General features: G+C 39.5%; 1 protein-coding gene across 2 annotated transcripts; it reads right to left on the bottom strand.

Annotated features, from left to right (window-relative positions):
• Positions 1 to 2,021: 2,021 nt before the first annotated feature.
• On the bottom strand, positions 2,022 to 24,144 carry arhgap25 (Rho GTPase activating protein 25). Of its 2 annotated transcripts, XM_053481027.1 has the most exons (12): positions 23,436 to 24,144; positions 23,264 to 23,333; positions 18,958 to 19,157; positions 15,596 to 15,677; positions 13,654 to 13,767; positions 11,066 to 11,270; positions 7,513 to 7,645; positions 7,143 to 7,216; positions 6,826 to 6,947; positions 5,704 to 5,867; positions 4,331 to 4,881; positions 2,022 to 2,875 (listed from the first exon to the last, which is right to left on the bottom strand). In XM_053481027.1, the coding sequence occupies exons 2-12, from the start codon at positions 23,325 to 23,327 to the stop codon at positions 2,680 to 2,682; spliced, it is 1,905 nt and encodes a 634-aa protein (XP_053337002.1). In that variant the 5' UTR covers positions 23,328 to 23,333; positions 23,436 to 24,144; the 3' UTR covers positions 2,022 to 2,679. The 2 variants fall into 2 exon arrangements, with proteins under 2 accessions (XP_053337002.1, XP_053337003.1); XM_053481028.1 differs by lacking the exon at positions 23,264 to 23,333 and having other exon boundaries at positions 23,436 to 24,143.
• Between the last annotated feature and the right edge of the window lie 1,295 nt (positions 24,145 to 25,439).

Raw genomic sequence — 25,439 nt, 5'->3', positions numbered from 1 at the left:
ATATGGGATATGCAAAGAAGGAAGTTCACTGTGCTGTAATGTATATGTGACAAATAAAGGCTTAACTTAACTAACTAACTAACTTTCTGCTGATTGGGGAGCAGCTTCAGGATAGACTAGTCCAAGTTTAAGTATGTAAACTCCTATTAGGAGGAACTTCTCAGATCAGGGGAGACCAGGACTTTATGAAGCGCAGGTCTACCCCGAGGATCAGATATGCCGTATGTGTGAATGATTAGAAATGACGCACAAGGTCAGGAGTCACAACGATAGACCCTTAAGAGGGAGTGTAGGATAAGTTTGACCTAGTGACCAATTGTTCCAACATTCCTCTAACCTTCCTCTTTTGTCCCCCCCAACATTCCTTCGTCTGGTGAATCCAAATAGTACAGGCTGCATGTCACGTTAACCAAACTTGACAGAACCTTCCAGAAGCCTCAAGGATACCAGAACAATCTTTAATCTGTGTCATGGACAAGCCTGAAACAGATTGTCAACAGAGCAGTGGATGTTTTCTTATTGATCTCAAGAGGGACATCCTCTACACCTCTGGCTCTGGATCCGCGTCTTTTGTTTCTCAATCATCATGACAGTTCTCAGGCATCCCACTAACATCCTTACTTACGTAATATTTTCCGAATGTTTTTCATTGTTTGCTTCAAGGCGTCTGATAACCTTATATACACACTCCCTCGCTCACACGCAACCTCTAATATGTCCAGGCAGTTTTTTTTCTTTTTTTTTTTTTAAATGAGATGCTAATAAAATTGGGATGAGAAATGAGAGTGGAGTGTGAAGGTTACTCTGAACTCTGAAGACTCTCTCTCTTTAAAGTTTTCAGAAAAGTTTGTAAACGAGTTTTAAACGAGAGTAAAGAAAACCAGTGTTCGACCCATTTGGAAATCTTGCTTTCTGGAATGATGAATGAAAATATTTACCCCTTTAATTTATTAAAGATAAAAATTGAGTAGTTCCTTTGAAACGTTCAGCCATTTACGTTTTAACCACCATAAACCGTGCTTCCCCCTAAATGAATTCCTACTAGTTTACAGTACTGAGTGTTTATGCTAACTGAAGGATGAGTCTAGGAATTTAACAGCGGTAAAACATCTGTAAAGTTGTAAAACGTTACAAACCCCAACGCTCCTTAAGATCACAAAACTCTGGATTTCTCGGTAAGCGTTTTAATATTTAGTTCCTAAGCTTTGGAATAGCCTTCCTGATAATGTTTGGAGCTCAGACACAGTCTCCCAGTTTAAATAAAAAAAACGCGAGACGCATCTCTTTATCCTGGCATACACATGATTCATCCCATAACCTCGTACTCCAGTACATCTAAATGCACATTCTCATCTAGTGCTGCTAATATAATAATCGGCACCTACGCTTATTCTTTTCCACCTGTTCTTTCTTTCTCTACCCATCCTGAAGACAACAAACCTGGAGATTGCTTTAGCTCCAGTAGACAAAGACGAGGATCCTGAGGCATCCAGATAAGGCCCACCTCCAGCTGGATTCTGCTTGATGATGGTTTGGATCTACACATGCTGGTCCTGAGCTCCAGTGATCCAGATCCCCCTCTGCCCTCTGCACCTGCTGACTCATCCTGGTTGCCAAACTGGACTTCATGTTAACTTAGACATCTTCTGTTATACTGGACTTCCAGCTGTCTAACACATAGTATATCTGCAAAACAATTCCTGCTCTCTGTTTCACCCAAACGAGGTAAAATTTATTTCCTGTTGAGTCTGGTTCCTCTTAAGGGTTCTTCATATTGCCATCTCAGGGAGTTTTTCCTTACTAACGCCACCAATGGCTTGTTTATCAAGGACAATCTAATCATTATGATTTATACCCATTTTTCTCACTCATACACATTTCCATCATTTTATTTTAATCTGTGAAGCTGCTTTGAGACAATGACTATTGTTAAAAGTGCTATACAAATAAATTTTTTAAATAATTAAACTAGTATCGGATGAGGTTATCGGATATCTGTGATTCATGACATGATGACATCGTTCACAGAGTGAACTGAATTTTATTAGAAATTTATCCTGAGGTTAAAGAACAGCACATCCGAAAACAATTATAACACTCTGCCCGAATTTTTCAAAGATCAAACAACACTAAACATCTAGCGTTGTATCTTTGGAAGTCATGGCTTCAAGAGCAATTCCTGAAGTGTAACACAGTCCTGTAATATTGTCTCTCTTCACCAGCAGTCTCATTACAATGAGAATGGAGATTGTTGAACTTTTTGTGCCATTGTCTGACAAAGTTGCTGGTATGGAATATTCTACTAAACAAAACAGTCATGAAAAGGACTGATAAAGCTGTGTAAAACATTTGAGAACACTTTGAACATTGTTTCCAGGGCACATATCGGTACCAGCCGATAAATAATCCACTAATAGGCAAGATAAAATGTTACCTTGCTGTGAGCATACAGTACCATTTATGGTATGCATCTATTCCCTTAATGAAAAAATACTATAATTTTATATATTATTGTCCATCATCTAACTTTAAATAAAATGCATTTAAAATATCCTCTGGAAATAAATAACCAGATAGCTAATAATCCCAATGGAAATTCCCTATTGGATCGAATGTTTTCGGCTGCGTAGACTGGTCCTCACGTTGGAGTCCTCAGCTTGCGTCTGTCCGAGTGTGCGTTCACATCGGTTTGCCTTTACTGACGAACATCTGCATCTCTCGGTCCAGCTGCTCATTGCGTCTCAGAGCTTCGTCCCTGCTGCGCTCAGCATTGCCTAACAAAATCTCCAGAGCTGCTTTACAACGTCGCTCAGCCTCCAGCGCCGACTTGAGCTCGGCTACGGTCGCATTTAGCTCCTTGTTCCTCTGCTGGAGACTGAAAAGCACACACAAATAAACAATGTTGGTATTACCATATGTAGCAGTTTAACATGTATGGGTATGGGTGAATTGATATTATCAGAGTTTTCTTATGTATTTATCTTAGGACATAAGAAAAAAACACCCAAGTGCTGAAACTAATCAGGAATAATCAGAAAAAACAGCAGATTTTAAATATGACTGACTGCTTGGTTACAAAGTGAGTGGTGGATTTGTGTTGTGTGTTATCAGGTGATGTACAGTATACTATATAATACTATACATACTGTAGTATAACAAATGTGCTGTTAGATATGGTATAGCATAAACACCTGTGCTGTTTGATATTATACAGTATAAACACCTGTGCTGTTAGAGATTGTACAGTATAAACACCTGTGCTGTTAGAGATTGTACAGTATAAACACCTGTGCTGTTTGATATTATACAGTATAAACACCTGTGCTGTTAGAGATTGTACAGTATAAATGCCTCTGCTAATGAGATATCGTACAGTATAAACACCTATGCTGAGATATCGTAGAGGATAAACACCTGTGTTGTGAGATGTCATACAGTATAAACACCTGTGCTGTTAGAGATTGTACAGTATAAACACCCTAGCTGTTTAATATCGTTCAGTATAAACACCTGTGCTGTTAAAGATTGTATTGTATAAATGCCTCTGCTGTGAGATATTGTACAGTATAAACACCTATGCTAAAATATTGTACAGTATAAACACCTGTGCTGTTTGATATCATACAGTATAAACACCTGTGCTGAAGAATAGTACAGTATAAACACATGTTCTGTGAGATATCGTACAGTATAAACCTCTGTGCATTGAGATATTTTACAGTATGAACACATATGCTTGATATCGTATGGTATAAACATGTGTGCTAGATATCATACAGTATAAACACGTGCTGTTACATATTGTACAGTATACAGTATAAATCCCTGTGCTTGATATTGTACAGTATAAACAACTGTGCTGTTTAATATCGTACAGTATAAACAACTGTGCTGAGGAATTGTACAGTATAAACACCTGTGCTGTTAGAGATTGTACAGTATAAATGCCTTTGCTATGAGATATTGTACAGTATAAACACCTATGCTGAGATATCGTAGAGCATAAACACCTGTGCTGTGAGATGTCATACAGTATAAACACCTGTGCTGTTAGACATCGTAGAGTATATACACCTGTGCCGGGGAATTGTACAGTATAAAACACCTGTGATGTGAGATACTGTACAGTTTAAATGCCTGTGATGAGATATCGTACAGTATAAACAACTGTGCTGTTAGAGATCGTACAGTATAAACTCCTGTATTATTTGCTATCGTACAGTATAAACACCTGTGTTGAGAAATCGTACAGTATAAACACCTGTGCTATTTGATATTATACACTATGCTTTTTAATATTGTTCAGTATAACAGAGAGTTTAGATCTAACCTGGCAATGAATTGCTCTTGGTCGGTCTTGTTTTCACCCGGTTTCTGGGGAACGCTCTGGGACTGCTGTTTCACAAGCTCCTCCCTGCTCAGAGATTTTTGCATTGAGTTCTCATTTGGTTTGGCCTGTGGTTCCACTTTCTCTTGAGGCGGTTCTGTGGGTTTAATCGCACCGTTGCTGCTCCTCCTTTCCTGCGTAGCGTCCTTTCCCTCATCTTTACCATTGTTGTTCTGTTTTTCCGGAAATAGTGTCACCTTCTGAAGGTCCAGGATTTTGAAGATGTCCTCAGAGAACGTCTTCTCCTCCTTCTCTTCCAAGGTCTCCTGAAGATAGCTCCAGCGATCCCAGGATGGTTCTCGAGTTGCTCGAAAGCTAGCGGGGCCACCCAAGCTGGGCAGAGTCTGAGTACGTTTCCTTGGGCTTGGTGCATCTAACAGAGGTGGGGATGTAGGGGTCGTAGGGGATGGAGCGCCTTTTGATGCCAAACTCTCAGTCTCGAATGTGTCCACTTCCTCTTCTTCTGGGGACTCGGATAAGGACGACATCTCGCACTGAGAAAGGAGAGGATAGGGGTAGTGGAGGAAGAGGAAATGAAAGCAATAAAGAGCAAATGAGAGTTGTTCAGAGCAACAAAATGGTGTGATGAAGCAGAGATACTGTCTTCATTCCAAAGTTGATTATTCTCCTGTAACCTCCTTACACTCATGAATTTACCAATAATGAAATTAAAATTGAGCACATTACAAGGTTTTTACACTTATAGTTATAAGTAAGGCTTTGAAACGTAGGCATTAAATATAATAACAAATTATTTTCTCTTATCACTTGTTTATAGGGGCTATAAGAAGTTGTTTGCTGGAGTTTCCTTCCAGTCTGTAAATTAAAAAAAAAAATAAAATGTGCAACAATTAAACACATTTTTTAATCCTTGAAACATATTCGAATGAGTCCATTAATATAATCCCACACTGCTGTCCCGGGTGCTGTAAGGAAATGAATCAGCACCTTCCGACCAATCAGGATCCAGATTTCAGCAGCAGTGTGATATGAATTCTTTTAGCCGTACGTCTGAGCAAATTTTAAGGTGAAATAAGGTAAAATAATAATATTATTAATATTCGGTATAATATTTTTATCTAATTATTATTTGGTGTAGTGTAGATGATTCCGATTACTGACAGGCCGTGCCTTAAGCATGATTTTGTCTCGGCATGCACAAGTACAGCTTATTAAAATACATTCTTGCACACTGATAAGAAATAAAGCTGTCATGTAAAGAATGTACAAGAATAAAAACATCCTTATCGTACTTCCTATAAAGGATTAATTTGTCTCTTCTCGTGACCTCAGAGTTAACAGTGTGGCTCACTCACTATCTCTGCAGACTCCCAGCCCACAAAGTTACGTGGATTTGCTGCTTTTTTGCTCCTCAGTTTCTTAGCAGGAGCAGGAGACGGAGTGGCATCTTTGGAGGCAGGGAAGAGCAGCTCGTGGTGCCTGATCATCACCGTCATCACCTTCTGGATCATCGGAGTCCCTGTGAGAGCCAATGGAAAAAACAACAAGAATTCAATCTTTCATCGTTTAAGAAATTTACAGTGATTCTGCAGAAGCAAGATGGAGAAAGATTGGTGTGAGGAACATCAGAACATCTGAATGCTACTTATAGGAAAGTGTCGAAAATAAAAGGCTAATACTTATGTCCAGAAGATGGAGCTGTAAAGCCTGAGAGACGATCACATGTCAGGAACTAACCAGAAGAGCTTCAGGTGTTTGTTATATTTAAATCTAAATAACATCGTCATAAAAAAACCTCTATGGAACTATAACAGTGGAATATAGAAGCTTTTTTATCTGATGAAAAATGAGTGCTCTTTCTTAATTTAAAGATTTGCAGTTTGAAAAAGCCTTCGTTTGATTTTCTGACTTTCTTTTATATTTTTCTTCAATCTTCATAAACCTTCTCATAAGTTTCTAGGAGGACTTTGTAAGCTGGTCAATTTTCAAACAGCAACTGTGGGAAATAAATGCGCCAAGTTATAAAAAATTTTTTTCATTTCTCTAAGCGAAAGAAATGAAATTATCAGATTGATCTTTTATTATTAGCATATTATAAATACCGTATAATGAACACTGTACACCATGGATCATTCTTTATAAGGTGCATTTTGTGTTCTTGTGTTCATTGCAAAAAATTTAAGCATTTTAAAATTCATTAGCGATAAAACCTGAAATTTTTGAAGTTTGAAATTATTGAACCTCTGCTACGCTTATTTAATCACTTAATCTAGTGTACACTGTTGAACGATCGCGAGGGTGGAGGCTGACACATGCTTTTTCTCAAACAGTTGAATGAGTGTTTAGTGCAGCTCTGATTGATGAGATGTGATTCCTTTTGCTCTGTCCGTGCTTTTATTTTAAAAATTATATTTTAATCTGATCGTCTGCATCTTAGGATCAATTATCTTTAAAACTGAACCGCTCTAACGCCTCACCCTTCATCATGCTGAAGGCGTCCTCCACCTGCGGTTTGAAGAGGTTCACCCCCATCACTGTGGCCAGGTTCTCCACACTCATCTTATTCACCTTGGAATGCTGCTGCACCTCAAACAGGAACCTGCAGGAACCAAAATGTTTATCACGCTGCTAGATTTTGTTACAATCCAGTAAAGGATTACATGGATAAAAAGGAACAGTAACTTCATTCTGTTTCTAATGCAGTGGTGCCACGCCTTAGTGTAGATTTCTTATTTATCTACGGTGCTTATTTTCATCACGTGTGATCCACCGCCTTATTTGCGTGTGAGCTCACCTGCATATGTAACTCAGCAGGTTGTAGTTTGCTTTAGGAAGCAGGCCGATCTGCTTCTCCAGTTTCTCCTTCCCCTGTGCAGAAAACAGATTATTGTTAGGGCTTCACGCATAAATTACAAAATATATTTCAGTATGATGAGAGGTCTGTCCCCGCTCAAACATGATAAAAGTGAAAAGACTGAACGGACGCACGTTTGTGTCTAAGAACTATTTACCTTCACTTCATCCCACGCATGTAATTAAATGTCCAAATTTAAGACTCGTTCCAGTTACATCAAATACATTAATCATTAATTAATTAATCATTAATCTAATCAATCAATTAATTAATCAATCATAGGCCTGTCTGGTGCCGGTCTGCGTCTCACCGCTGCCGTCGTGGCGTCCAACATGATGCTGCTGTCCAGAAAGTCCTGATACTGAGTCCAGGGCACGACCGGCTCAGGCAGCTCACGCAGGTACAGTTTGAGTAAAGACGCCACTGTGTGGACGTCTGTGTCACTGCAGACAGAAAGCATGAGAAAGAAGGTTAGATTAATTTTTTTTTTTCTAAACATGGATCAGAAATTGTTCTTAACAAAAATAGATTTTAAAATTCAGCATCCTTTATTTTTTTTTTAGTTTAAGAAAACTGTAAAGCAGTGTTAAATAATGTCCTTCATACAGTATATACAGTGTGTACATGTGTTTACAAATATTCTGTTAACAAGAGGTTTAAGGATTAAATAAACCCGGGGGAACAAAATTGGTCGTGCAATCGGGGAGTAAGAGTTGCACTTTCACATCAAGCATAGCAACGTTTCATGGGAGTGTGTGTGTGTGTGTGTGTGTGTGTGTGGTCGCCCATGCATGGTAGTGGCGTTGTTAATGCTTTCCTCTGTGAAAGTTGGCCCTAACGGTGCATGAGCAGCAGCTCGGAGGGGGCACATGATGGCCTTCGCCCTCCCTGATTGGTAGTTACTGTAGGTGAGAGACGTGAGAACTGACTATCACATGACATGGAAATTGGCTACAACTAAATTCGGGAGAAAATTATTTCGTCACAGATTTGTGATTTGTCGCTTGCAGAGCTGCAGGAGGAAAATTTTCTACAGTGATTCCCCTGTGGGCGTGGCCTCTTTTTTAAAATACGGAATATCAGTTCGTCCAGTGGCCTGGCAGGGAGGGAGGGAATCTGGATTTATAAAAGGTTTTAGGGTTATAATGAAGCTTCAAGTCAGGTCAAGTAAAGTCAAGTAGGCTTTTATTGTAATTTCAGCCATTTACAATTCTGGAACGGTTCCTGTAAAACCCATCATGAAGACCAAAACTGAGCTCTGCTGCAGAGGAGAAGTTCATTTAGAGTCACCAGCCTCAGAAATCACCAATTAACAACCAGCACCTCAGATTAGAGCCGTTATGAAGCTTTACAGAGCAGAAGGAGCAGATATACATCTCAATATCAACTGTTCAGAGGAGATTATTGTGTAATTTGGAACTTCAGTGTTGTTTTACGGTGTAGAAAGAAACAAAACATCAGGAACCACCTGATGAGTGAGAAGGGGGGGACAAACTTTTGACATGTTTATGACAACAGTTTTGATCATTTCGTTTGTGTTTTTGTGTCATTTCCTGACCCTGAATGCAGTAATGCTGTTCATCTGAGATTGTGTAGAATGTGCGCAGATACAGAATGAACAGAGATAAACTTTTTTTTTTATGTTTTTCTTCCTGAAAAAAATAACGCCATCTGGTTGTGACTGGATTCTGTGGGACGGAACAAAAAGTCATACAAGTGCAGATTTGTTTGAGAAACAAAACTAGCTTGTGCGTACGGCGCTACGCGAGGCCTTTACCCTCCATCTGGAAACCTCTGTCAAACTACACACACACACACACACACACACACACACACACACACACACACACAGACATATCTACTGTACATCTACTGTACATGTGAGTATAAAAAAATTTAGCTTAGGCCACATTAGATATTGATATGAATATTTAAAGATCAAGACAGATTCTGATACAGATACAAAGAGTATCATTGCATTCCATATAATATATATATATATATATATATATATATATATATATATACACACATATACAGTTAAACTTCGGATTGCGGTTAACGCAGTTTGCGAGTGTTCTGCAAGACGAGCAAAGATTTTTAATAAATTTTGACTTGAAAAACGAACAAGTCTTGGTTTACGAGTACCGAGTATCATGTATCACGCATTTGCTTCTTGTTTTGACGCTGAGCGTCACGTGATCACAACTGAGCCAACATTTTTTCTCTCTCATACGCTGCGGAATTGTGGGTAATCATCTCCCCTGCTGGGTCTTAGTACGCGTCTCTTACTGTACTGGTATAATTAACATTCGTGCATGCGTGTGCTGTTTACTTTAACACTGTGACCATGTGTGCGTGTGTAAAACATATTTTATTTTGTGTCTCTATGCACGTGTAAAGCAAAAGCTAGTTTAATTAGAGAGGTTAAAGATCCATTTTCTCTCTCTGTATCAGCCTGCTCTTTGTGTCTGTGTGCACACGCCATTGGACACTGTCACACAGACCCCTCCTACTTTCGCCTTCACAGACACACACACACACTCTTTCTCTCTGCTCTACACAGAAACACTGCTTTGTCGCGATTCTTTTCAAAAGTAAAGTACAGGTTCATTTGTTTAATTTTTTTTACTTTATATTTGTAATAATTATTTTAATGTATTATTTTTTTTGGGCGTGAAATGAATAATTTGAGATTCTATTATTTCCTATGGGAATTATTTATTTTATTTTTTGGTTTACTACGAGTGTTTTGGAATGCGAGCCCGCTTTCGGAACAAATTATGCTCGTAATCCAAGGTTCCACTGTGTGTGTATATGTATATATATATATATATATATATATATGTGTGTGTGTGTGTGTGTGTGTGTATATATATGTGTGTGTGTGTGTGTGTGTGTGTGTGTGTGTGTGTGTGTGTGTGTGTGAAGGCTTCACCTCACTTAGGACAGGATGTGGCTTTAACCACAGATCTGATGTGTAGCAGGTTTCGTTGAAAGAAAGAAAGAAAAAAATCAAGATGCTTCAGCATCAGACACTCTCGTTCACTTTCCATGACAGACGCTTAACCCTGACGGCATCCTAAAACCGTCAACATGTCTCAGCAACTTCTCTGAACTCGATTTTTTATTTAGATGGTCAAGTTCCTATATTTAAAGTAACTATCATAACCTCTGCACATCTGTAAGGTCCAGATAAGTTTGTGTGATGGATGGATAGAATTTTCTATATGGCATGACAACACCAAATTAATTGGCCTAAAAGAATTTTAAATTAGTGTTGCCATTGCTATTCACTATCTTTCACTAAAAAAGCAGATTTGAACAGCAGTAGCGATACAGAAAGTGCTAATTTCCTGGTTTTCATGCATCAAAGGCTTTCACTGACGAAGAGTGAAAATGACATTCTCATCTCCAAACCAGGAAATGAACTTCCTTTACCTTAAAAGGTATCGAGCATCAGAAGAAGCTGTAAGAAAAGTCCGGCAACATGAGAAGGGTTTTTTTTTTTTTCATCTTTTTTTAACCCGATAGTTGCTTGGAAGATAAAAAAGATTAAACATGATTCACCAAAGCGCTGCAACCTGAAGAGCTTCGTATTGCCGTGACTTCAAAACTGAGTGCTTTCTTATACTGGAACCCTTTTTAGTGGATCCTTAAAGACCCCTTACAGATATAGAGAAAAAAATAATTTACAATAATCTATCAGGAACATTCAAGGGATCCCTGGATGATTCAAATAAAACTAAAAGGAAAGATAAATGAAAGGAAATAAAAGATTTTAAAGAAAGAAGGGTACTAAAAGGAAACCACTTTATTGCAGAACCTTTTTTTTTTAAAGATGATGATGTTCTTCAACTCACCTAGGAAATGACGGCCTCTCTCCAGCATCGAAAGCCTCTCGGAAGTGTTTGACCTGGTTCTCTTGTCCGGGCAGACGGAAGATGCCTTCCTCGTCCAGGCCGTGCTCCTTGATGAACTCGGCACACTTCTCCACCAGCATGGGCACAGAGCGAGGCCCGAGCTTCTTCTCGTAGGCCATGATGTCCGCCAGACCTTTCCCAAACACTGAGAACAGAACAAGATGTAGATGTAGATGTGTAGAATACAGTGTCTCATGTTGACACAAAGTCCTGGAAGTGATTTAAACCAGAATTCTGGGTTCTGATTGGTCAGAAGGTGTTGGTTTATTTTTCGATAACAGCAGCTCTGCCAGTAGTGCAGGTTTATATAAAAATTGACATATAAATTGATCATATAAGTTATCCTTATAAACTGATTCAAAACATATAGGCTTGTAGCGGTGGTGAAGATTTCTGTGTATATGGAAGGAGTCTCCAGTGTCAGCGCTTTGTCTGAGTTAAAGCTGTAACTTTAGGTTTTCCCGAAATCTTCAGGACAGAGAAGTTTGAACTTCAGCTTCTTAATAGGTTTTTTTTTTGTGTTTTTTAAAGAGAAAACGAGAAGCGGATAAAGGAACGGCTGTTTATAGCTGCAGTAACGTACTGTAAGCGAGAACAGAAACTGACTCGATGAATCATTTATTCATATTTAAAGGTTAGTATTAAACAATTTAAATAACAATTCTAATGATTTCCTTGGTTTTATTCTTAAAATAAACTGCTTTTTTATATTAAAAACTTTCTTTACAACAAAGTATGAAACCATCGCTCTTGTCAAATACCCGCCGTAAAACCCCTTCCTCGAGTATCATGATTCAGAGGAAATGACCTTAAATTAGGACAAAGACAATGAGTCAACATCAAGATTATTTCGTCGCTACTTCTACAAATCCAAAGGTTATTAATAGACCAAGAAGGATACTTCAAAATCTAAGTACTTTCTGTCCCTATCGCTACACTGATTCCCTTATATGGTCAAAGCTTCCGTTTCTCCTTATTGTAGTATTCTTACTTGTTACTTCTCACCACCTCGTTAGCATGCTAATTGGTTTTTAATTTTCAGCAGATGTATAGTTCGCGTTTACAGTTTATTGTTTCACCTGTCGAATCCGTCAGCCATGTTTGTGTCAAAACCTCGTGGACAGGCAGCTCATACGAAACCCATCACCTGGACCCAGCACGGGTCACTTCGCCTCTGTCCCCGTTCTCGACAGTTTCGGTTACAAAAACTTCTGCAGCGATGTTTCAATACGTTACTTTCATTATGAATTTCAGCACAGCTAATTATCATGTGCAGAGGAACAAGGTAGTATCACGTCCCTCTGGTCACCTGACTGGCTTATAATACAGGATTCATGTGTACCCGAGACACACTGTTCCATTTTCCCCAAACACAACAAGGATGGCAATAAAGATTGTATTTACCTCTAACTTAGCTGTGTGAAGTCTAAAAAACAAAATCAAGCTGGCAGCTCGAACAAACTACAGTAAACACAATGTGCATTAATACTTGAGTCAAAAGATTATAACTTGGCTGTGACCTGAAAGACCTACTGTATTTGTTTAGATATTTGGGTTCATTCACCCCCAAAAAAGAAAAAAAAAGAAAAAAAAACGAGCAAATTAATGTTTATGTCCACCATCTTAAAATCTTATATCACTCGATATGCGATAGGCAGCTCAGATGCTCAGTGGTAATGATAAAGCCTGGAGAACTGCTGGAAAAGCCATGAGGAGGTTTGTTATTGTTGTTGTGCTGACGTCAACCTGGTTAATTTGGGTGGAAAAGGAACTTCAGATACAGTCTCAGTGTTTAAGTCGTGTTTATTTAGCCAAGCATTTTTATAAATAGATTAGCCTTAGGTAAAGGAGCAGATCTGGAGACTCATGGACGTAGAGTATTATGGTGAACTGGTATGTTTGGATGCTGTCTTCCTCACTCTCATTGATCACTCAGGTTTGTTGGTGGTAAAGTGATTGGTTGCTTTACATCCCAGTTCCCCCTCATGTCTGTGTTTCCCTTTGGCTCCTCCCTTTCAGTTATGATGTCATAGTTAGTCCTGCTGAGTCCCTGCTTGCACTAAATACACATTCACATTATACACCTCTCTCAGACCCCCTCTGCCCTCTGGACCTATCTGACTTGTCCTGGTGTCCCGCTTCTGGTTGGACATCTTGTCACATGTTCTGCTTGGGATGCATGTGGTGACTGGGGACGATTCCACTTCACCCTGAACTAACAGACTCGGCGAGTTTTTGCATTAGTCGCTCAAAAGTTGATATCTGAAGTTACCATTGATAGTTTAGTACCTGAGCTTCCAACAACGACACTCCTGTTATACTGAACTTCCAGCCTCCTAACACACAGTATGAGTGCAGATCAATCCCTGCTATCCGTTATCACCCAGATGAGGATGAGTTCCCTGTAGAGTCATAATAGTTTTTATGATTACAGCAGCTGTTTGCACCTGTATTTAACGCTGAGACTTGTTGCACACTGAGCACTGGGACTGTGTGTGTGTGTGTGTGTGTGTGTGTGTGTTCAGTACCTCCGCTACCCTGAGCTCCGATGGCCCGGCGGATCTGTCGCACCCAGTCCTCCATCTCGCTCTGACTGCTTGCCATGAGCACACAGCCATCACGCTCCCGATCTCCATTACTTCCTGCACACACACACATACACAAGACACACACACATTATATATTCTATTTAACTCCATTACATAGTCCATACTGTACACTTTCAGACATTGAACCTCCCCATTTTTGACTCTTTCTTGCTGTTTTCATGTATTTATTCTACATCTTTCAGCCTAAGGTTTGAGTCTGTGTGTGAGCACATAGTTTATTCCAGGCATCTGTTTTACTCCCACAGTCAAAAGACACAAGCAGTAGGCTGAGTGTGTGTGTGTGTGTGTGTGTGTGTGTGTGTGTGTGTGTGTGTGTGTGTGTGTGTGTGTGTGTTGCCTGGAGACCCCAGTGAGGTTTCATGTTCCCTTTGACCCTACACAGGAAAAGCATTATACGAACGGTGTTCAATTCAAAGCGGGACTTTTGATTGTACAGAATAACAGAACACAGGTCTCAGAGTAAAAACCCCCTTTATGTCTCTATATAATCCCCTGATACACTAATGCACTTATCCCAGTGTTTCAGTAGAGCTCAGACACCATCAAGGTAGAAAGTTTCCTCAGTACGCCAAGTCATGATCAAATGAGTCTGATTCACATCTGAAACGCCGGCCTCCCAGGAACTCCTACTATGCCCCAAACATGTGGAAATGGCTGGGAGTGAGGTCAGGACCGTATGGGGGATATGGCAATAACTCTTAGCCGAGTCCCAAGTGGTGTTGGTGAATGATTGTGTGTACAGGTCCCACACACAGACGCGTCTCTTCTACGGGATCAGGCGTTCCACGTGCTGAATGTTCACGGGAACGACTGCAGTGGGCTCCAAGCCACCTCTGCCGAGATCATTCACTTCTTTAAAATGTTTGCACCGTTCAAATGTTTTACCGCAACTAAGAGTCTCATCACTGCGCTGTGCTTGATGTCTTCTGTAAACGTCAATCAGCTTCATTGAAAAGAAATTTCAATTTCAAAGAAAGTCCCGGTTTGACTTGTACACAATGGATGGGTGGGCGGAGTAATTAGGTTTATTATATTTAATGCATAAACATTCATACACAGTGATGGAAAGTATTGTGTTTTAGGAATCAAATGATCGTGCTTATGATCTGTCTTCCTTTAATTACTTATAGAACACATTGTGTCCAATTAAATACAAAGCTACATTTATTTAATGATCTTTCTCTCTTCATTAGACAGAAGATAAAGATCATAAACGTTTACACAAAAATCCTTTATTATTAATCTTTAATAAACCTTTAATTAACAGCACTTAATCAGATACATGATTTTGTCGCTGTGTTGCTTTGATCTATAGATATTATGTCTATTTCACGACAATTAATTAAATGTTTACAGTAAGTGTCCTTTATTTTTTTTTTATGTGTTTGACAAAAACTGTATTTTGTTGAGCTTAAATATTTTACCAGAGTGGAAATTCTGCCCTTAATTTAAATATTGTTAAGTTATTTTCACTGTAAAAGTCTTTTTGGATTAAACTCCGCATCATCGTTAGACCATGAGGAAGAAAACAGTTCAATATAAACATCTAAATGCTGTATTAATAATTACCGTGTGCACTGCGTGTATGTGTGTGAGCTACTGTATGTTAAACAATACTTCTCCTTTTTTTATCAGCTTTAAATAAACTCACTACTGTGGAAATTCGAGTGTGTTGGGCAAAAACACATAAAAAAAATGCATGATTGTGTGTAAGAGTTGCTCGGTGGAGCTCGTGTGCTCTTGTGAGTGTATACGAGTGTATATGAGTGTATACGAGTGTATCACACTGAGCTAAATAAGGTCAATGGCCTGTAAGAGATCTAGTACAGGAAATGCAAGAGGGAAGGAGGAAAACACTTACGTGGGATGATCTCGAAGATGAATTTGTCGTCGGTGTTTGACGGCACCTCGTTCACTTGACTGGCCCACAGCGGTATCGTTCCCTGAAAATAAAAGATTCTTTAAAAGTCATGATGCTCTATAAAGCCTTTATAAAGACTTTATGTGTGAATAATAAAATATTGTCTATTTAAAATATTACAATGTGAATAAATAATATGCATAAAATGCGTGTTTGTAAGTCAGTAGGACTTTGGATAATATTCTAATGAAACGCGCGAAAGCTCCAAGTTACTAAGCGGAACGTCGGCGGTTCGAGCCCCAGTTGTGCCAGATTGTCGCTGTTTGGCCCCTAAGCGAGGCCCTGAACCCTGTCTGCTTCAGGGCGTCGTATAAAGGCTGACCCTGAGCTCTGACCCCAGCTGGGATATGCGAAGAATAAAGAATTTCATCGTGCAGTAATGTATGTGTGACGAATAAAGGCTGAACTTAAATAAGAACTAAACCTAACGAACACATCCTGCACATTACAGTTTACTTATTTAGTCATGCTGCAAACATAAAACCTCACGTTCAGCTTCCAAGAAAGATATACTGATGTCTATAAACAAGAACGGCCGAAAGGAAATCAAGTCACAGAGTTAAAAACAATCCTGGTTCTATCACATTCAGTCTTAGGGTACGGTGTAACGTCAACATTATCATTAGTGATTATTTATATTACTCAAGTTTTACTAGTTAATTGATTGATTGATTGATTGATTGAGACTTCTCTAAGCATGTCTTGCCACGGCCAATTTTCAAGTTAGCTGAACAACTTTGATATTTTAAGCCACAGTAACTGTCTCCTTAAAGTTCCACCAACTTGCCGTAGCGATTTTGTGTCTGACATCATCAATGCCCCTGTAAACTGCTCATGTTGACTTGTTTTGATCAAGATGGTGGATTGGTCTGTCTTTGCATGATGCTGTTAGTCTAATCTTTACAAATCTGAGGATCCTAAAGTTGATGTTTTTGATTTATGTCCTCTGATTGTCGACAGTTTGGTGCTCTCTAGAGTTATGAATACGATGTGTTTAGACGAGCACGGGAGAAAACGTAAGCTCCACTTTTCACTACCTACTGTTTAGGAGGTTAGAAAGCAAGATTTCTTGTAACTGGCAAATATCAATCTTTAATTTGAACCGACTACTTTACTAGCATCAATAGTTTTTGAAATTGTCAGGTTTACAACTCCGGTTTTCGGGGTTTGAATATAAATCCTGAATTCCTACTAATTTTAGTTTTAGTATTAATTTTTCTAGATTTTGTACTTTCAGATTGAACTGAAGAAAAATAAAGAAAATTTTTTATTTGATTTGTATCAGGGCACTGGTGGCTCAGTGTTTCACCTGCCACATGAAGAGCATCTGCAGAGGGGTTGAAAACTGCACTTAAGCCAACAGCAAACACACAGTTCACCAGAACTACAGAGACCTTCTTCAGTCACAAGTGAAGAGTAAGTGTCTAACAAAAATCTTATTTCAGTTCAAAGTTCTGCTCAGCTTTTCTTTGTGTTAGTTAGTCAGGTGATGTGTAACGAAGGGGAAAACAAATAAAAACCAGAAAAAAAAGCTATGTGGTCTGAAGGCACTGCTGCCCGAGTGGTCTTGAGGTGAGGTATTTGTGGGCGCTGCAGGACAAGCAGTAGCAAGATGATCGAGATCACATGGTGAGCACGGGGTGATGTACCCTCCTGCTACTGTTACTACATTACACTATTGATTACTACATGATTCTACATTGCCTTATGCTATACGACACTGCCTGCAAAAAGTAGTGGAAAAAGCCTTGCACTATGACCAACAGTATGTTGAGGCGTACACGCCAGGAGATGTGGGTATGAACTACTGCCTACCCAGCACACACTATCATTTAATATCAACCAGATTAAATGTGTGAGAGATGACAATTAAAGACATCAAAGCTACTATTTTTAGAATTTGAAACCATGAATTTCCCCGCCCTCTGATTCAAAAAGGTCAATCCGGTCCTTGGAGTGGTCTCATCCACCACTGTGGCCAAGGTGGGCGCAGAGTTCAAGAAGATAAGGACCATGAAACCATATGGGAGAAAGTCTCATCTGGAAGGTCTAGGGTGCTCAAATGCTTAAACTCCTGCCTGGTATATCTGCCAGATGTTCAAGTGAAGATATGTGCCACCACTTGAACAAGTGCAGATATGGTAAGGGTTACGGATATGGTAAGCTGGCCATGCCTACTTCTGGACAGACACTGAGAGCAGTATGAGATTGATAGTACGCATCATTCCTTTGACGAGGAGAAGGCACTCATTGGCGTCTTTAAAGCCTTTGGTGTCTCTCACCCCGTTCCCCTTCACCATCAACAGTTCAAATATCTTGGCTCAGTGATCAGTAGTGATGACAAAGAAAGGGTCAAGATGGTATGATTGAAATGGTGGCAAGTTCTGTACAATTGCCGAATGCCGAATTCATCCACCCATTGGATTGACTTATTGTTTTCAATTAGATCAGTGTAATTTCCCAAATTTAGATCCAGCCTGAGCCATTTAACCCTTGGTAGCACCTAGACAAAGTGATCAAGTAATACCCATGTGGAAGCACTTTACATCATACTGTTTTTCCCGAATGGTGATTTAAAACAAGGCACTATTAGTTCCATGTGATTTGGGATTTTTTTATTCTTCCGCATGACTAAGGTTCATGAAATCACAGGTTCATGTTTATCCTCAGAGAGAGTCACTTAATTGTAACATAACCTTGTGATTCTTTCTTGCTTCGTGTCCTTTCACCCTGAATGAACTGACGGCCAGGTTATTTTTATTTGCATTTTGTCTGATTAAGCACTATCGTCTTGCTCATCAGTAAAAAAGAAAAGGTGTCAAAACCATGCATGCCGACATATCTGCTTTTAGAGGGTAAAGGGGAACTCTGCTCTTTGTTAAATTTTGTTAAACCCCTATACATATATGTATAATAAACAGTTCTTTTGTTCTCTTTTTCAGATGATATATATGGACTGGACCGATTTATCTTCGATGCCTCTTCCTGTTTTTGTGGTCATGACATACATTCTGCTGCTGCACAACGTCCTACATGGACACCCCAATGTTTTGCACTTCCAGAAACAAGCTTCATTCTTGCTTTAGTGCACATGGATACTCAGGCTTCGCCCTTAAAAGCTCCTGCATTTACAGTACCATGAAAACCACCCTAAGATTTCTGCGAGTGAGCTACAACAGACGGACCCAAATTTACACCCTGATCTCCTAAAAGATGCATTGCATGAAAAGGTCTATTCTTAGCTAAAATTGAATGAAATTTGTAAGAAATATGAATATAAGACCAGGTCTTTAATTTCTCACCTGTACAGCGCTCTCTCTGTCATCTTTGTGGTATGTCAGGATGTTCCCCCTGAGCACAAAGTAGCACGGTTTCCAGTTCTTCACAATAGACCTCTGCTTCTTCAGCCACCCTTTCTTCAGAGCCTTCTCCATCGACCTCTTGACATCGGAGCGGCCTGATCCGGCTCCGCTGTCTCCCGGTATCATGCTCTTAGACCGTGCTGATTTAAGGAAGAAAAAAAACAAAAAAAAAACAAGCCGATCAGACGCTGTTCAAGCTCTGCATTGCTCTGTGGCAGTCTCGCTCTGACTCTGTGCACCACAGGCAGAAAGCGGTGTTAACCGTAGATATTTCTGTAAAGGCCACGTAGGAAACAGCCTGACCGAAGAAGCTTCCTGTTTAGCTTGTTATAAGCTGGCTATGATTGTTCTATCATAACACAACTGACATTACAAAACCCGAAAGAGGTTGTTTCAAAACAATACACAGACTGACCGAGTTTAAACGTTGAGTGACTTATAAGAGCGCTGGGTCGGTGGAAAAGGGTAAAGATAGGTAGGGGGTGTCTGGTTGACAAAAGTAACATAGATGGAAAGGGGCAGGTAGATGCGTGCATGATGGGCGGAGATTGTCCCCCAAAGGTGCTGGTGCAAAATACAAACAACTCCACGATGCTTGACGTTATGACCTTCTTGTGACTTTTGAGAAGGGTACTTTATAGAGATGACTTACAGATGTGCCGTCAAGGATGTCCCGTTACAGATGTGATATTACAGTTATGATATTGTGGAGTTGACATCATGGATGGGTGCGTGGTTATAGAGGTGACATTACAGGTGTGACATAGATGGGACATTACATACTGTAGGTGACATTAAGGAAGGCGCAGGTAAGTAGGGTGACATTACAGATATGAGGTAATGGAAAGAGTATTACAGATGTGACATTATGACTGTAGGATTAAGGACATGGCATTATGAAGGTAACATTACAGATTTATCATCAAGGATTTTCGCATTACAGATGTGATCAGAGGTGATCTTACAGATGTGACCTTATGGATAAAACATTACGGAGATGACAATACGGATATAAAGTTACAAGATTGACTTGTCAAAGGCATCACGCTGGGTGTTATACACTCTCACAAGCTCATCTTAATAGTTTACATCCAAAACGTTTTCATTATTGCTAATCATGATGAATGCGTTTTTTTTTTTGTCTTGATGACCTGTGTTGAAACATTCTTTAGCTTGACTTAAGTTGTCACAGCAATTAATAGGAACATAATAGCATAACATATTCTTGATTTTCGATGTAAATGATTTTTAATAAAATCAGTTTTAATAACTGGTCATAAATGACTTAATTATTAATGAGTGAAATTCAAAATAGTTACAATCATGCATCATGACAGGAAGTGCCGTACTGTAGATGCAACGTAATGTCATGTAACGTCCAATCCACACAGCTGTGACAGAGCATCCTTACTCAGAAATACTTTACTCTTAAATAATCTCACACACACCCACTCACACACCCACACAAACACACACTGCGCTGTGAATTAAGGGAAAAGTGTAGACGCAGACAGAGATCATAGAAAAACAGGAAATTGCTGCATCACACATCACAGAGTTCATGGTGTTCAAAAGCTCCACACCTAACAACAGGACCTTCAGTGACTTTAGACAAAACTACATGGAGCGGAAACTAGTCTGATACACTCCACCCAGCCTTCACACTCACACAGCACCAGTTCCCGCTGAGGAGTGAGGACACACTGACAAAAAAAAAACATCAAAGGGAGAGAAAGCGAGAAAAAATAGTTATGTAAATATACACACACCGACCACAACATTAGGTACATCATGCTAGAACTGGACTGCATGAGAGCACAATCACACAATCACTGCCGAATCCCGTTCCGTTCTATCGGGCTGAGATCTGCTGACTGTGAAGGCCGTGTGACCTCACTGCCATGTGCAAGAAACCAGTGTGAGATGATTTTAGCTGGTGACGGACAACACTCAGGGAGGGTGTGGTGTTTAAACCATGCACAATTGGACCAAAGAGTGCCAAGAAAATCTCCCACACACCATCACACCACCACCAGCCTGAACCGCTGATACAGGGCAGGATGGACCCATGCCTTCATGTTGTTTACGCCAAATTCTGACCCGATCCATCCGAATGTCGCAGCAGAAATCGAGACTCGTCAGACCAGGCGACACTTTCCTAAGTTTGATGAGTCCTTGTGAACTACAAACTCAGGATTCGACGTGTTGTGAGTTCAGAGCTGTTCTTCAGCATACCGCGGTTGTAACAACATGTTATTTGGGTTTCTATCAGCACGTCTGGCCGTTCTCCTCTGACCTCTGGCATCAACAAAGCCTTTTCACCCAGAGATCTGCCCTCACTGGGTACTTTCTCTTTTTCTCTAGTTAACCTAGGAATGGTTTTGTGTAAATACCTGCTGGTCAACAGTTCCGGTAATAATCAGACCGGCCTGTCTGGCATAAAACAACCATTCCACATTCAAAATCACTGAAATCAGTTTTCCAATTTCTTCCCCATTCCTACGCACTGTTCAGCAGATCATCTTAACCGTGTCCGTCATGGCTGATTATACATTTAATGAGCTTTAATAAGCAGTTGAACAGTTGTGTCTGATGAAATGGCCGGTGAGTGTATGTGCCAAATAATAAATGAATAAATGACATTACAGGGTAAATGTTAACACCACTTACATCACTCATCTCCTGCTAACTGTCTTACCTCTGCAAATATCCTAACATCCAAATTTCCCTCCGCTAACATCCTAACTCACTTTCGCTGACATTTGAACATCCTAATTGACCTTTACCAAATCCCTATACCCTAACTCAGTGGAATATACTGTACACTCAGCTCCATTAGCATCTCAGCCCCCTAACTCAGCTCTGATAGCATTCTAACACCCTGCCTCACCCTCATTACCATAAACTTGCCTCCATTAACATCCCAACAACCCGTTTTGACGTCCAAGGATCCTGATTCACATCCAGCGTTTTACCAACCTAACTCACCACCACTAGCTTCCAACACTTCATCTCACCTCCGTTAACACCCTCACACCCGACCTCACCTCCACCAACTCTGATGCAGCTAAAAAACACACGAAGCGTAACAGGAAGCAGTCGTGTGATTCCCATGTTAGTTTGACGTGTGCACGCGTGTGATGGCTGTAAAGTGTAACCAGTAAACTAAACTCTAACCCAAACCCTAACCCTAACCCACCCACTGTGTGTTTAAGGAGGCAGCAGGTCTGTGTTAAACACGCTGAAAGCAGAGTGAGTTCCACTGACACTCAGCAGCACTTTGTTCTGCTACTATCGAGCATTTCATCAGCTTCCTGCTCTTCTAACCGCATACAGAGGAAATCAGAAAGGCCTTGTGTGAGTGTGAGTGTGAATGTTAATGTGTGTGTGTGCCAACACCATGCACTGCTCACTTCTTTAAAACACATACTATACACTCTCACAGAAGTTTCAACAGTGAAAAAGTAAAAAAAAAACCTATACAGTCCAGACGACTGAAATTAATGAACCCTGACAGAAAGTTACTGCTGCTACGCCGGAGGTGATTCTTTTCCCGTAACAGCGTGCCCCTGAAGTGCTTTTTTCCTTGTTAGAGGGAGATTTTTTATTTATTTATTATTTATTTATTTATTTATTTCCTTGGTCAGCTTTTCTTCTGACTGTTGCAAAGCCCTGACACTGGAGACTCCTTCCTTTTAACATCTCTGCAGAAAATGTCTTTAGAACAGACGTTTGTATTTTGCAAGCGCTTACCGCAGATGTCACTGTGAATCAGCGGTTACCATGGAAACGTATTAGATACCGAGGGCATTAATATGGACCTGCGCTGCCGTCAGAGCTGGAGAATTAGTCTAGACGTGCTGATCAATCAGAACGCAGAAATGAAGAGTGGGGTCATATAGAATATGCTTTTTTTACACAAGGTTTTTTTACGCAAAAGTCAAGAACGTAAAGTACATCAAACACACACACACACACACACATGTGCACACATCTGTAAGGTATAATGTTGCATTACACCAATGCATTCAGCTATACAAGGTATTGGTATGTAGCATAACTGGTATGTACTTCATACTCATGTGCGCACACACAGACGCAGACACACACACACATACACACACACACACACACACACACACACATACAAAAATAAATATTCACACCAAGTAGGACAGATGGCAAGTGAATGGTGAGCATGGTCTGACCCACACACACACACACACACACACACACAGTTACTCACCTATTTTGGCAGTTTCACCCCGGAGATTGGTGAGGTCCCAGTTGCGAGGTAGCTTCAGAGACATGTTTTACTAATCAGGAAAAAATGTCACTCTCTATCTAACCACATACACACACACACACACACACACAAACACACAAACACACACAAACCCACACCCTCGTTTACACACCTTGTACACTTTTTATAAGTGTATATATTTTTAGCCCCTCATCGTAGCCTCTCTCATGTCTCCCTCACTTCCTTCTTCCTTTCAGTCTTCTTTTTTTTTTCTTCCCTTCCACTCAACACGTTGCCTCTTGCCCACTCGCTTCCCCAGTCTATCGCTCCTTTTCTGTATTTTCCCAAGTTACCGCTCTGCTCTGCTCTATCTGCTCTATCTGCTCATTCCTCTTGTCTTTCCTCGAGTCCCCGGCTGGAGACAGACTGCTTTACAGGAGAGGTGTGGACGTTGAAGGCAAGTGCACGCAGCTCTGTTTAAAACGTTCTTTCTCTCTCAGGAGGAAGTTGGTGGCAAACGTAGACACCACAGAATCTGTAGACGAAAAATTGCTATATATGAGAAGAAAATCAGGTCATGCTTGAGCAAAGCACGTCATGTGTGCACTCATCTTGAGGTTGGCACAAGGAGGGTTCATTCAGAGGGATGATTTAGGTTTTTTAAATGCTTTGGTTCTGTATAGGCGTTCTCATTCCAGTTCTTTTATGTTCCTTTTCTTCTGCCATCAGTTCTTTATTACACGACTCTGTAATACTTGTACAATGCTTTCAGTGGTCATGTGTGTGTTATGAAAATAAACTTTATCTTATGAGCTTCAAACTTTACTTGATGAAACTATATTTTATTATGAATTCCTGAAATGTGAGATTATTGATCTGTATCATGTTTGTATGTGAATGATAACAAGTTCACGTCTGAGCGTACTGTACACTCCGCTATTATACAACACTGTCTATTAAAAAACTTTAACAATCTCACCTAATGCTGGTACATAAAGATTTAGTTGTGTGGGGTTTTTTTGTGTGTCTGTGTGTTTATGTGTGTGTGTGTGCAATTGTGTTATTTGTGTTATATTATTATTAATATATTAATATTTGTTCCATTACTGTACCATTACGATAATATTACAATCAAATTACAATATAGTTTTAATGTAACAATTAATATTACATTAGAACAATTTATACACTACACTACAACGTTATTATAGTATGTTAATAATATAACAATAACAAATATTTTGATATAAATATAACAGAATTTCAACATTACGACAACATTAATATATATTTATAACAGTCCTGTATTAGTATTAATTTACTACTATGGAATTTTACCGAATTGGCATCTCATATCTCAGCTTCAAAATGTTATATTCAGATAACATTTTTACTCCTGTCCATGTTTTAATTTTATTAACAAACAGTATAAATATAAAGAAAAAAAAATAGATATTAACCCCCCCCCCCCCCAAAAAAAAAATAAAATAAAATAAAATAAATAATAATAATAATATATATAAGGGGTTAAGCCTTCGTGTTTTTTTCAGACAGAAAATTTTACTTTCTGATTTTGTCCAAAATCTCATTATTTGTTATTGGTTTCAAGGCAAACACACCAAAGGCCCTGTCACAATCCAAAGCTGAGCACTCTGGCTTAGTTTCCATGAAAACACTAAACCATCACTATACTATTAATATAACATCACAAAAAGATTATCATTATTATAATGTCTATCTAACCTAACACCCCAAAAATGATAAAATCTTATCAAGCCTCCTGGGATAGGCTCCGCCCCCCGCGACCCTGAATACAGGATAAAGTGGTATAGTGAGTAAACCCACTCTTTGAATATAAAGAAGATCCGAGAAAGTCAAGTTTTTACTCACAAAAATGTAAGGGGTTAGTTAGCTTTTGTGTTTTTTCAGACAGAAAATTTAACTTTCTCAGATTTTAGCCCAATTCAAATTTTACATGTTCATGACATACATATAACTGTATTGTTTTCTCTTACACTCCAAAGCTGAGATCTGAGGCTTAGTTTTCAATAAATCCCTCTACCATCACTATACCTTTAAATCACCATTACTGTAACATATCAATATATACCATCAGTATAACAGTGCCTTATCATAAACATATAAAATAACTAAACTATTAGTATATCATCACAAT

Source organism: Clarias gariepinus, chromosome 21 (assembly GCF_024256425.1).
Source record: "Clarias gariepinus isolate MV-2021 ecotype Netherlands chromosome 21, CGAR_prim_01v2, whole genome shotgun sequence".
Classification (NCBI taxonomy): Eukaryota; Metazoa; Chordata; class Actinopteri; order Siluriformes; family Clariidae; genus Clarias; species Clarias gariepinus.
This window is presented reverse-complemented; position numbering and strand designations above follow the sequence as displayed.

Bases quoted from the DNA above. Each gene is read 5' to 3' on its own strand.
- arhgap25 (XM_053481027.1), bottom strand. From the start codon at position 23,327: ATGTCTCTGAAGCTACCTCGCAACTGGGACCTCACCAATCTCCGGGGT. The intron at 13,768-15,595 runs GTAAGTGTTTTC...GTGTGTGTGCAG, and splicing joins CATCTTCGAGATCATCCCAC to GAAGTAATGGAGATCGGGAG. The intron at 4,882-5,703 runs GTGAGTGAGCCA...CTCCTTTCTCAG, and splicing joins GCTGGGAGTCTGCAGAGATA to TGCGAGATGTCGTCCTTATC.